General features: G+C 39.9%; 2 protein-coding genes across 5 annotated transcripts in view; both read right to left on the bottom strand.

The window, feature by feature from the left end:
* Window positions 1-422: 422 nt before the first annotated feature.
* Window positions 423-7,175, bottom strand: RSL24D1 (ribosomal L24 domain containing 1). The gene is made up of 6 exons (XM_027688551.1): window positions 7,036-7,175; window positions 5,280-5,393; window positions 3,520-3,592; window positions 2,718-2,781; window positions 2,173-2,258; window positions 423-833 (listed from the first exon to the last, which is right to left on the bottom strand). Exons 1-6 carry the CDS (start codon window positions 7,114-7,116, stop codon window positions 760-762), a joined length of 492 nt encoding a protein of 163 aa, XP_027544352.1. The 5' UTR covers window positions 7,117-7,175; the 3' UTR covers window positions 423-759.
* A 2,799-nt stretch (window positions 7,176-9,974) lies between these two features.
* Window positions 9,975-13,758, bottom strand: part of RAB27A (RAB27A, member RAS oncogene family) — a 31,751-nt gene continuing 27,967 nt past the window's right edge. For all 4 annotated transcript variants that reach the window (XM_027688293.1, XM_027688291.1, XM_027688289.1 and 1 more), the window contains one exon: window positions 9,975-12,420. In XM_027688293.1, coding sequence (XP_027544094.1) covers window positions 12,222-12,420 — 199 coding nt within the window. In that variant the 3' untranslated portion in view covers window positions 9,975-12,221. The remainder of the gene's footprint in view (window positions 12,421-13,758) is intronic.

Below are 13,758 nucleotides of genomic sequence, written 5' to 3'. Positions count from 1 at the left end.
AATATGCAAAATATTTACGATTTAACAGCATTTTTTCTATCAAAATGATCCTGGGTGTCAGGTAAAAACAGTCTAAAGTGTGATTTATTGAGCATCTCAGTCAGCCTCATTACACATTAGATTTGAATTTCCTTGGGATGATGGCAGGTCCAACTCCAGATATCACCATTAGCATTTTCCAAACCTAGGTCCTGTATCAATGTTAGCTTTGCCAGATGTCAACTGCAATGGAATCCTGGGGAAGGACTTAAAAAGGAGAAAAAACAAACACTATATGTATTCTTAACAAACAGAAAAATTTTCCCAAGGGTGAGAGTGAAAGTAAGTCTGGACTGCACTTGACTGATGAAAAATACTACATTCTGCCCCACCTTGTAACCATTATCTGCTTTTACCACTATGAAAGAACAGACAAAGCAAAAAAAGTTCAGGGCCAGCATATTTTATTCCTTGAATTATGAGGGAAAATTTACCTGGAAAAAGTGTAACTTTCCAAGGAGCACACAGTATCTCAAACAATAATGCCTTGAGTTCCATCCTGTTGACAAGGTTTTCTCAAACTGCACGAATTTAAGAACTGCCCAAACCAGTATCCAACTTACTATTTTTTATAAACCAAAAAATAAACCAAATGGTAAATGACCACTATTCATTAAAATGTCTTTTTCTTCAACTGTAAGCACAGTTCTGAATGATGTCAGGTGAGGCAGTAGGAACCTGTTAACTGCTGAACAGATATAAATAGAAAATGAAAGCACTTTAAGAGTCTTCTTCCATAGGCACCTCCTCTTGTAGTTTCTGCACCATTTTGTCCTCCAGCTGTTTTGGTTTGCCTTCAAAGAAAAAAAATTAAATTAAAGATGTTTCTCTAAACCCAAAGCACTGTTTTTATCTGAACAATATATGTGTTTGTTCTTGGCAAAACAGTCTAAATATATTGCTTAAGGAGTTATTTGGGAGTAAAACCATCAAGCTCAAAGGTATGTATTGCTAACCTTTATCACCATTTAAAACTCCTGAATTGTTTTAGCAGAAAAACTGATGCTGTTTATAAGCAAAATCTAAAAAGCAGTCAAACGTGTTTTCATCTAGCATGACAAACTGATACAGCTGACAATGCCTGGCAGAACCCTGCAAAGCACTATAAAAATGCATTACTGCTAACAGATCAATGGACTTCTCCCATTAGTTTTTACATAAAGATTTAAGTCCTTCTGAATGCAAGAGTGTTAACTCTCAATAATACCAACAGAAGGAAAAGAAAGGAAAATAAAAACTCAAGATTTACATTTGATTCTGCTCCCTGCCCAGTTAGAATTGCAGAATACTAAAAAGGCAGCTGGTGTTTGACCAACAGATGTACTACATACTATTGTGCACCATTCATTTCACATAAGCAAAGGCAAAGAAATAAACACTGGAGTTTAGTCTTTTAGTCAGATCTTTTTTCTTTCCTCAAAAAAATGGGACAGATTAAAACAAAGTTTAAATGTATCCTGACAAGATCTTGTCTTATATATATATATATATATGCAACCTTAGACTACAGATACTGCAAACTGGAAGAAAAACATAGAACAGACTTCTAGTTAACATCTAATAATGGAGAAACAAAACCACAGGTAATTTTTATAAAACAAGAACTAATGGAAATACTTTTAACTTTTCTCCATTACTCTGTTAACTGTTAATTTAAAAGTAAATAATTTTTTTAAAATCTTAATTTACTGAAGAGGCAGCATTTTCATGTAAGTTTCATTAAGTTCACACAGTGAACTACAAAGAAACCCTACTCTATTCACTGACATATTCAAACAGCAAAGTTGAACCTCTCTATTTTATATCAGTCAGAGGTAGAGTCTGTTGAGTCCACAGAATCAGTTCAAAGGGAAGCCTTGGATAAATGCATTGGTTAACAAACACACAGTTCACAGAGCACCAGGTATTGGGTGCAGATTAAAATACTCAAGGAAAAGGGTGAATGCAGTACTAGATAAATAAAAAGGAATATTTGATTCAGAACAAAGCTACTGTTTTCAGTTAGTGGCAAGAGCTATTCTCCATAACCAGTAAACAAATTAATTGTAAGCCAAATGCACGGGATTACTCATCTGTACAATCAGGTATTTATCCTAAAACTGTGTATGGAAACCAGGTAAAGCAAGTTCTTACCTGCATGGGGAGCACGAAGAAGGTGAATATTCTGTTTGACCTCTTTGATGTCTTCTGCCTTCTGCAACTCTTTGCTCTTCTTTAATCTGGGGAAGGGGAAAATTAGATTCAATTAACTTAAAAGATGTATGCTTTCATTTTAATGCATGACATCTTTTGCTAAAGGAAGGCATAGGCTGTGAATAACTACTACTATGAGGAAATACAGGTTAAAAGTATCTGAAACCCTATTCAAGCAAATACTGGATACAAAACTAGGAAAAAAAAACCAGCACTGTATCAACTCTAATCAGAAATTTGTTTAAATGTAAGACTCTGTATTATATACAAGGAAATTTAACTATTATCATTGAATGTCTAAAAGTTGCATTTGCTTTGACAGCCAATAATGCAGAGTAGAGCCCACACAAACTATTTTACCCCATCACTTGGATGACTCTGCATATAAAAACCAAATAACCACTTAAAACATTTGATCATCCTGTTTGTGGAAAGGGTGCCTAATACAGACATGTGAGAGCTCCCACCATACAAATACTTCTCACCTGTTCATAATAAACCTGGCTTGGCGTTTCTGCTTTATTTCCTCCACTCTCTTCATTGCATCAACTGAAATAAATCAGAAATTGTTTTAAATCTGCATATAAACCTGCAGATGAAAATACATGCTATTTTTACAGAGCAACTCTACCAGCATTCCGTAACATCTACGTACCAGAGGAAAGTCTTACACTATATAGAGAAAGTTATTCCTTCTTCAAAGAGCAAGATAAGGGAATATTCTGTGTAACAACTATGATGAACTGTATTTTACAACTTATTTATGCTTCCACTTTTCTGCTTACACATAATTCCCACAGTTAACCATCACTAGGGAAGATTCAGTTGCAACTGAGCTTCTTCACTACTTGAAATCAGAAGCAAGTTATCACTTTCTCCTTTGTGGCATTCATTCACAAAATAAGCAGTTCTTCCCTTTCATAGCAATTGATTCTGTGAAACAAACTGAAGTGGAATGAGCAGGAACAAAGAAACAACTGCAACAGTGTAAAAGGCTTACACTGGGAGCCTCTTAAAAGCTGGAGAACCGCTAAGGGGTTTTGAAGATAACAATTCAAAATAAAGGAATGCTGGTCCTCATTTTCTAACCAGCTTCTGAAAAGAATAAACGTCAAGTGAAACTCCACACCTGTTCACAACTCAAACCTCCTCCACATGTAAGAATTTGGTCACACACAAATTTTCAAACACAATCACAACAAAGTATGAATACACTAAGAAGTCTCCTGAAAATACATTCATGTAGAGTAAAAAATTATTCTTTTGTTTTTCTCTAGAACGACTCACCAGTCTTGTTCCACAACTCTCTCTGGTATTTCACTGGTTCATTTCTACGTTTTTCAAACTCAAATGAATTATCCTGTATTAAGAAAAAGTAAATATAGATCATATATAGAAACATATTTAGATCAACACATTCTTACTATAGCACTCATTACTTCATATTTTATGTGATTTTTGCCCCCCCTTTCAGAACCTCAGTTCCCAGACTTTAACAACCTTCAGAGATAACTACACTAGAAGGAAATCAAGTGAAGAGTATGACCTCAAAGTGTCAGGAGCCACAGTGATTTGTCTGAAGAGAACTATTTACTGAAACATCTCCCTCAGCTATTTTCCATTTAGCAAGACAAGGAGACAGAGAAAACCAATGTGGAGCAGGAAATACAGAAGAGATTAGACAGGTGGAAGGCGAAATTGAAAACCTGCAGAGTTGAAATATTTTAATGCAGGTCAAATAAGTTCTACTCAACAGCTTGCAATTTTGAAAAGGTTAAAAAAAAAACCCAACCACTATCTCATCTGAAGAATATTGAAACAATATAAAATAATTTGAAAAATGTCAATTGGTGACATTGTGGTGTTTGGAGCAGCTGCCAACCCCTAATGCCCCCACCGTGAGTTGAAGACTGAAAAACAGTTTCCTAATTATTTTGTTAGGCATACTTAGCTTTAGAACAGTTTCATCTGAGGACTTTTCCCTGCCCAAAGGTTGCTTTTTGTTGAGGTAAAGCAGAGTTACCTGTCACCTTCTTAGAAACTATGTTATTTCCCATCATCACAAGCCTATTTAGACACTACACAAAGCTGGCTCATGAAAAACGGACACCCACCAAACCAGAAGACAGCACTAAGTTCATATATTGGTTTTATTCTTAGAATACATTATGCATGTCAAAATTGGAGCATATTGTCACTTATTTAGACATATATAAAGAAATTTTAAATCAAGTTCTTGTCAAAAAGGTAATTCGAGTTAGCCAAAAACAACTTGAAAGCAAGAAACACAGTTACCAAAGATGCTAATTAATCTTGGCTTTTCAGAGTCACATTAAAAAATAAAACCACATTCTTCCCCTTGGAAGATCCACAGAAGGCAGTAAATCACTGTCAAAATGCTTACTAAATTGTTAATATTCTGTAAAAAACCAGGTAATTAAATCACAGTAATTCTTAAATTATTTAAGGACTGTCCCATCAAATGTGACTGTTTAATATTTTTACCACCAAAGCAACTCTGTTTGGAACTGCTTTAAGATCTCATGCTGTTTTTGAAACAGTCCTACCTATCAAAGGCTTTTCCTATACATTGTATGCTTTTAAAGACACTTCAAAAGGTAACTGTTTTAGGGGCCTACACAGACAGACTTCCTGGGGTACCTGTTGACCCAGATTATCTGACTGTGCAGAAATAAAACTATCAAATGGATATGTAGAGAGAGTAGAAGATTTGTAGATGGAAAAATATGCCCTGGACTAGGAGTTACTAGGACCACCAACACGGACACCTGATATACTGGCCTCCACCATGAAGCTGAAATGGGAAGATCCAAGTTACACTCGAGCTAAATGAAGCTACACTCAAACTCACTCTCAAACTCTCACTTCTCATCCACAATCCCTCTTTTCTCCCCTTCTTCCATCCCTCCAGCTCATCTAATTAAATGGTAATGTATTAAGCCACCTAATCTAGCCTATTTGCACTGGGAAGAGGCTACATTTCTGCCATTTCATGGTGTCAATGTAAAGTGTGAACCAATTCTTACCACTGTCAATTCTTTGCCAGCTGCTTTCCGGAATGCTTTGGTCCATCTCATCTTTCTGGGATTTCGCTTCCTTTTAAAGTTTCTGTGGCATTTTGATTTGCAGAATCTAAATATCTTAGAGAAGGGAGGTGAAAAAAAAAATCTTAGTTAAATCATGTTATTAGAGCCCCATTGCAAGCATGGTAACAAACAGTGACCTTGCTCTAACAATACTACTCATGGGAAATTATATTCCTCTTTCAAATATCAGTATTCTTAAAGCAAATATTGCTATTAACAAAAATAATTTCAAGCACTATTATTGCTTTTTCATCATGAAGTCATTTTCACAGCTGCCAGGGATATGTACAAATACTTACAATTAAACTGATTATAAATAAAATATGCCTGAGTTGTGAGAATTATCATCTCCAAAAACAACCATAAAACCAAACCTGTAACATGAATAAACAATTTTATATAGCTGCCAGCACTTTTTAGATACAACACCATTCTGACAACAAAAATCCTCACACCTCTCATACTGAATGCAATACACACACACACAAAAAAAAAGTCTATGTTTTGCAATAGAGCTTTAAGCCTCAAAGGAGTCCTAAGCACATTAGTTAAACCCCGGAGTGAATTCATTGAAAGCTGTTAGAGAATATGTTAAAACGTTTTAACTGGCCTTTTTCCCTATTTTTCCACACATTCTACAGAATTACTTAAGAATACTCAAAACTACATTTGCTACTTGTGAATTTTTGAAAACCCTCTTTTTCTACAACCATATTCTCCTTCCCACCTAATAGTCACTCCTGAAGAAAATTAACAGAAAATAAGAAACCTCTAGTTAAGGTGATCATCTTCAAAGAACTTTTTTTTTTTTTAACACTCTTCTACCAAGTTTTTTCATCTCAACTCAGCAAAACAGAATGGCAGGTTTGTCTCTTTGGCAGATTATCTGTTCACAACTAACCTGCCACTGTGGTATCTTTTTTTAAAACACACACCTCGTGGCCCTTTTCAGTGAACGGAACTGTGTCAGTGCACACCGAGCTCCCCAGAGCTGTGACTCATGCGAACAGTGCAGCCCGCTCGGGATGTGCTCTGACTCCTGAGCACAGGGAGGAAGCTATTTGCCAAGCTTCACTCCACACCGGGGTCTCCAACGCCCCGCAGGAACGACGGCGAGTTCCAGCAAAGGCTGGAAAACTACACACAACGTTTTATGTCCGGAATTGTCACGGCAGCGCAAAGCCCAGAGCGCTGTGCACGTCCTGTTGTGACAGCCTCAACCGGGTGAGTCACATCGGATCCCTGAGTTACGACTTTTAGCACTTTTAGCAGAGCGCCACGAGGAACACAGACCATCAGCCCTCCTCTGCAACTTCGGCTGCTCAGAGCTGTGCGACCTGCTCCCACCTGAACCTACGCTTCCCTAAAATCGGAATATTAAAGGATGAGCATTGGATATGGCTCTGCGAGGCGTCTGATTTCTTACTGAGAACCGAAAACAAATATAATTCATCCCCCACTCTTCCCGACGGCCAAAGCGCCGCACCGCTCCGGGTCGGGGCTGCCGCCCCGCCGACACCCCCGGGCGGTGTGTGCGGGCCCGGCAGCGCCTCACGAACGCGGCCCGGCCCGTGCGGGGGCTGCGGCCCAGAGAGAGGGCCCTGGGCCCCGGCCGTGACCGCCCGCGCGGGGGGACGGCGAACCCGCGAGCGCCCCGGCTGCCGGGGGGAGCGGGCCCGGCCCGGCCCCGCCGTACCTTGCAGTCGTTGCGCACGAACATGACGCCGTGGCCCGGGTAGATCGGGCCCGAGCAGAAGTAGCACTTCTCGATCCGCATGGCCGCGGCTCGGCCCGGCCCCGCCGCCGCGGAAGGGCCGCTCAGGTGACCGGAGGCGGCGGGGCCGGGCCCCGCAGCGCCACCGCCCCCTGCCGGCCCCGCCGGGCAGCGCGGCCCTGCGCTCCCACAGGGATCGGCGGGAGCCCGGGGCGTGAGGGGAAGGGATCGCTGCTGGGCCTCCTGGGTCAGTCACAGGATCACTGGATATTGCTTTAGCACAGAAATCACCTTATCAGCACAGAACTTGTCTCCAATCTTTTTGAACACCAGCCGTCAGCCACATCCTACCGCAGGAGACTCGGGCTCAAGCACATGGCTGGTGACCAGCACTCAGCCCAGCCCTGAGGGACAACAGCTCCAAACTGACCCAGGGACAGCGAGGAGATGGGACTGTCCAGGGTGTTACTGCCATGCTGCACCCTGGAGCAGGGGCTCTGGGGCTGTGACAGAGGATGGCAACCCAGATGATAAGAGGAAAGACTAAAGGCACACACACAATGCAATTTGATGAGGGAAGCTATGAAGACACCAAGTTTACAGCTAGAGACAAATCCAAAGAGTAAAAAAGTTTGCTTAGGTCCAGGGCTGCTGTGCTTTGGGAAATGCAATTGAAATCCTCCTTTTCCGGCTTGATTACTTTGAGTTTCCTGCCTCTGTGACTGTCTTTCCCCATGGGCTGTATTTATTTCACCAAAGACAGCTTTTTCCTGGCAGAGTACTGTATTGTGAAGTCTTTGGTGGCTTCTACAATTTAAACAATGTGGATTACAGACTGTCACCAACACCTTCAGCAGACAGATGGGATGTGAGAGCACAGTGGTATTACGAGCATTTACAATTGGATTTTCCACCCCAGCTCCTTTTTTCACATCAAGGCACTAATCTCCTCTTCAAGTACAAGCCATTATGTTGTCGATTTGAAGTGCTTGTTCCTGATCTAAAAGGCAATATAGATGGAAGGTTGCTGAAGCCAGAGTCCAGATTAATTATAAAAAAAGAATATGTACTTCTACTCCATTACTAGTTATTTACAGACAAAACTGGGTATCCAGCTGAAAAACAGCCTCGCTGGAAGAAGAGGTGTTGCAGCAAACCAAGTGGCTTGTTTGATTTTTGACAAATTCTTACTACAGCAAGAATTGTTTCACCAAACATCTCAACCCAATACCTTAAACGCATAGCAAAGCTCTGATCTGCAAGTATTTACATACTTGCAGAAGTTCCCTGATGGAGTAGTAGAAGTGTCATATGCAGTTCATGTAATCTGTCATACAGCCATAAGACAACTGTCAGGCACGTGCACTTGTAGGACAAGGGTCAGAGATCATCAGATCATGTTGGGTGGAAGACACTTCTGGAGGTCATTTAGAGCAAAGCCCTGCTCGAAGTGGAACATATTAAAACCAGGTGGCTCAGGGCCACATCCAGTTGAGTTTTTAGTATCCTCAAGGATGAATATTCTATAACCTTTCTCAGCGACTGTTCCTATTTCTGACACTTGTATGGTGACAATTTTTTCCCAATCTTAATTTTCTACAGAAATTGTCTCTTGCCCCTTTGTTGTCCCTGTGCCCTCTGAGATGGGTCTAGCTCCATCTCCAGTGTACCCTCCCATTAGATAGTTCAGGACAGTAGAAAGGTCTCCCTCAGCTTTCTCTTCTTGAAGTCATGCAAACTCTGTTCTCTCTCTTCCCACCCTTTGTGCTCCAGCCCTCTGATCATGGTGGCATCCACTGGACTCACTTCAGTGTGTCAGTCTTTCTTCTACGGGGGTGTCCAAAGCAGGGCACAGAACTCCAGATGTGGTCTTATAATTACTGAAGATGAGGGAAAACTGAGTACCCCAACCTGGTGCCTTCATTTTACTCGTGCAGCCCCAGATGCAGTAGGTCCTCTCTGCCACAGTGGCACACTTCTGGCTTTTGGTCAGCCTGCTTTGGAACAGGATGCCCACCCCTTTCCTGAAAAAATATTTTTTTCAGCTAGTGCTACTGCACGGGGTTATTCCAGCCCAGACAGAATACCAAGTCAAACTTGCCCCTTTTAAACTTAAAATTGTTTAGTTCAGCTCATTCTCTTGCCTGTCAAAGAACATTTGAATAGCAGCAGTGCCCTCCAGGACATCATAACCTACCTGGAAATACACACTGCTCTCGATGGAAGCAGTTATTCTGAAAAATCAGGCACTTACCTTTGTAGAAGCAATAGATTTTACAAAATGTATTGGTTGATTCCCTTTGCTCTGAACATGCAGCATGCACAGACTGGCAGCATTCTAAATGTCTTAGGAGTACAGAACTGACGCCTCTGTTGCCTTCTGTGGGTCTGAGCTCCTTCTGGCATCTCCCAGGACCCATCAGGCCCCCATCTGACTGGTTTGGTCAGGGCAAGAGCAGAACATCAGGAAGTACCTCGGCCACAGCATGGATGCATTTGAGCTAAAAAACCCCATAACACAAAGGGGCAGTGCAGAGAGACAGACTGACACTGAACCGAGACAACAGGAAATGTCACGGCTCACTTCAACAATGCTGGCAAAGTTCAGATCAGGAATGTTTAACTATTTTATATTAATAAGAAATCCTGGGACAATGAAACATAAGGGAAATCCTTTCCAAAACTTTGTTCCATTACAGATCAATGTTTTCATTGGACATTGGATGGAAACAACTTCCCTTGAAATAACAGTTTCTCATAATATAAGAATTCTTGTTTCTTTGTTTTTTAAAACCAGTACTAGACTAGTAAGAATAGTGTAACTTACTGTCAAGAAACATTACCATGATTTCTAATGAGAGTTTAAAAGGGAAAAAAAGTTCTGCCACACAATAATTCAAACAGATAAATCTTATGACACATTTCAAAGGCTGACATCAAAGCAATTTTATGTAGACTCTCTTTGTAAATAGCTACAAATAACAGGCATGACAAAAATATGACAGTTCCAGTATTTAATATTTAATATCCAATTTAAACATAAGTATTCAAAAGGAAATATTTTTACACCATTTCAGTAGCCACTTAGCTCAGTAGTTGGTTGCAATAATCCTTAAAGTTTTCAGGTACTGGATGGAGTATAAGCACAAAAACTCCCATTAAAGTTAATGCATGATAAAGTTCCACTGTAACCCTCTGAAAAGCAAAGAGTTACATTAAAAGAAATTCAGACACTGAAGTACATTGAAATGTATTGTGTCTTACAGTAGAGTTTGTTGCTCTACTGGTCAGAGACATGATGGTAACTTCAAAAGGCACTCTGAGTTCAACTACAGTAACCCCGGTCCAAAGCATTTTAGAATCCTGGTATTGTGCAGTAGAAAAAAAACAAACCCTATAATCATATATAAATTGCTTTTATCTCTGTCCTAGCTCCAGAGCAGTCAAATTATATTGCACTTTTAAAATATTCTGTGTAGGCTGTGATAAAAATTTAATATTTACATGTTGTGTTTGTTAAAGAACAACGCATTCCTGCGTAAAATATTTTAAGAACCAAGTTTTAACACTTATTCTTGTATTAATTAATATAACCAGAGGCTACATCAAATATATATTTTTTTTCTTAACTTCTATTCTAGAAACATTTTTGGTCCTTCCTTCATAAAATTTGTTATGTTGCAATTCATTTTCATAAGTGGTATTAATACTTGCCTGAAATTGCAGTACTTAGAATATTTAAATAAATAAATACATAATTTCTAAAGAAGCAATACCTTTGGAGTTTTGTAAACAAACTGCTGTGGAAAGTCTTTAACGAGACTCAATTTGGCATGTTATGACTTTAATTGGCAACACTTTACAGTTATACAACCTCTGCCAGGATAGAAATCGGTATGGTAGGCACATCTCATAAATCAGTCTGGAAAAAAAGACCCAAAAAATACTGGTTCTTTCTTAGGTTGCATGAATAAATAAAAATGGTCAGAGTAACATGATCCACTGAAACCAAAACTGACATTTATACCATCTGTAGGGGGGGGAAAAGAAAAGCAACTCTATTCTTTTTTAAATACAATCTAAAGGAAATGAACGAGCCACAAATGAATATATGATAACCAAGATGTACAGGACACAAAGGTTGGCAGAATAAAATGAGCATTATAAATTTATAGAAATACTGATCTACAGAACAAGTATCTTAGCTGCATCTCACCAGAAGACAATCATCATTCATTTTTCAATCCAAATTTGAAGAAACATTCTGAATCTGTGTTTGGTAAAAAAAAATTCAGTGCAAAGCACCAGCTCTGATGAAATTTTGCTGACACGTAGGTTGGCCTACATTCCTGTTAAAACATGTATGGTGATATAAAAGAAACATAACAGATGCACAGTTATGCCACTTACACATAAATATATGTATCTGCGTGTTCTAGAAATTCAGATGCTGTCAGGAGGTCTCACAGGCTGCGCTGGATATATTTTATATAGTACAGTTGTAGTTTACATGTTCAAGTACATGACATACCCCAAGTGCTCTCCAGGAGCACCCCTGTGCTACTCTGGATTTTTTTACTCTGCATTGAATAGCTTTCTTTTGGTTTTCATCACTAAAAACTGATGGTTTGAGAGAGCAAGGAGAAACCACTCACAAGCTTTTGTGGAAAACACAGGATTTGCTCTTTTAAGATTGTTACTGATTGGTGAAATGATTGTTTCTGTTCAAAACCAAGAACCATGTTGGTAAGCTTGCTGTTATTAGAGACCAAAGGCTGTCACAGTATCTAATTTAAAGGCCTAGTCTGTGTAGTTATTGGAGCTTTCAAAGGGCAAATAAAACCCTTCAGTTCAGAACCCGACCCTTTCTCATTGTCCATAGAGATGTTTCTGAATTTGGTAATGAAAATTCCTTTCCTTCCCTTTTCTCCAAAGCAGAGAATTAGAGGAATATCCAGCGCTACACCAAACTAATCCTCTGTCCCATCACTAATAAACTGCACACCTTGCAAGCAAAGGCCAAAGTTGGTTGAGAGGCAGAAAACAAAAATTAGTATCAAGAATTAATATAGCTCATTAAACAACTACACAATGTGATTTGTCCATAAGTTAAACAGTTAAGCTGCAACTGTACTATATCATACATATTAAACTTGATTGTAACTGGGCTAACAGCCACATTTGCCTTTTTCTTGCTCCTCATTGAGTTGTTCTGTCGAGCTGTGCCCGTTGGAACGCACCACCCCCTCAGGGATCCAGGATTTATCCACACACCGTTCCATGCGCTTCATAATGAGGTCAAGCAGAGTTTCAATGGCTTTGCTTACATTATTCCCATTAGCTGCACTGGTTTCAAAGTATGGGATTCTGCAGAAGACAAAAAAATACAAACTTCCATCGCACAGTTTATACTCACAGGAGAACAAAACAATACAGGTTACTGCCACATACTCAGTGTCTTTCTGCTATGGAGCAGCAGTGACAGCCTTTGTGTGATTTGAAGTGCTCTGGTCTGAAATGCAAAAGAAATTAATGAAGTGGCTGACTTTATAGGTAGGGCAGAAGGGTAAGCTTTAATGGAGTCCAAAATTCACAGAGGCACTGGTCAGTATGAATTATGCTCCTGAGGTCTGTTTTTTTAAGCTCTGTTCCCTGGAAGAGATGCAATTATTTTCTATGTCCTTGTGTGCATTAAATGTTCTCCTTACTGATTTCTATGCACATCAGCTCTGGAGTCATTGCAAGAGGGGGGATGCTGGTATGGCTGTTCCTCTGCAGGCAAGGCAGTAAAAACTCACAGTGTGGTACCTTATCCCTGCAAAAGGTGACTGTTTCTTCTGCTAACACCCTAACTCTAAACTTTCTTACACAAAATCTCAGTGATCAGACCACCTATGTCTTTGTAAACAAAAGTTTCTGGCACCTTGTTATTGAAAATACATTGCTCATTTTCATTACTGTTGTGGATCAGGATGTTCCAATGGCAGTTTCAAAGGTTGTGAAAGGCTGCACTTAGTGGTCCCCACAGTCAGGGGCTACAGCAGCTACATTGGTGTTACTGCCCAGGAAACTGAGATCATCACTGCAGAATTTTCAGTATTTCTTACTTAACTTGCAAGACTCAGTGAGTGGTCAGAAATATCTTACTGTCTCAGTCTGTAGGTCTGCTGCAATCATTTTTGAATACATCACTTATCAGTACAAGGCCCTTCACAGAAAAGGGATAGTCACACTTTTGTTACCAGAAAACTGTTCACTGCAGCAGGATTTATCTTGCTTCCCCTCAGGAGAGAATGACTCCTAGCAGCTATCCTGTCTCACCTCTACAGTGAAGAGAACTTCGTAACTGCCTGTGGATTGGATGTGATCCACAACCTTGACTTTTAAGTTGGCATTTTCAGCCACAAAGACAAATATTTCATAAATTATTTCCAGAAGTCACGTGTAAAGAGATTAAGAAACAGTCACATTAAGCATGGAACCAGCATGACACAACAGAAGAGCTGCAGAACAAGGCAGTTTGCACTGAGGAGCCAGTGCTCACACCATGCATGTTTTGTGGGCTTTTCTGTGGAGCAGTTCTCATCTATTCCTCCAGACTGAACACAGATTACTGGTTGGAGCACATCATGTAGTTCAGTTTTCAGTTGAGAAGGAATCCAGTTCATGTGCCAGAAAGCTGCTCCACCATGTGAATCAAACCAC

Source organism: Neopelma chrysocephalum, unplaced genomic scaffold (assembly GCF_003984885.1).
Source record: "Neopelma chrysocephalum unplaced genomic scaffold, ASM398488v2 Primary Assembly neopelma1_75, whole genome shotgun sequence".
Classification (NCBI taxonomy): domain Eukaryota; kingdom Metazoa; phylum Chordata; class Aves; order Passeriformes; family Pipridae; genus Neopelma; species Neopelma chrysocephalum.
Note: the sequence above shows the minus strand (reverse complement) of the source record. Positions and strands in the feature narration are given on the sequence as shown.

Coding starts and splice junctions, on each gene's coding strand:
- RSL24D1 (XM_027688551.1), bottom strand. CDS start 7,116: ATGCGGATCGAGAAGTGCTACTTCTGCTCGGGCCCGATCTACCCGGGC. Junction 2,259..2,717: donor GCCAGGTTTATTATGAACAG/GTGAGAAGTATT, acceptor CCCCTTCCCCAG/ATTAAAGAAGAGCAAAGAGT. Junction 834..2,172: donor TCTTCGTGCTCCCCATGCAG/GTAAGAACTTGC, acceptor TTTTCTTTGAAG/GCAAACCAAAACAGCTGGAG.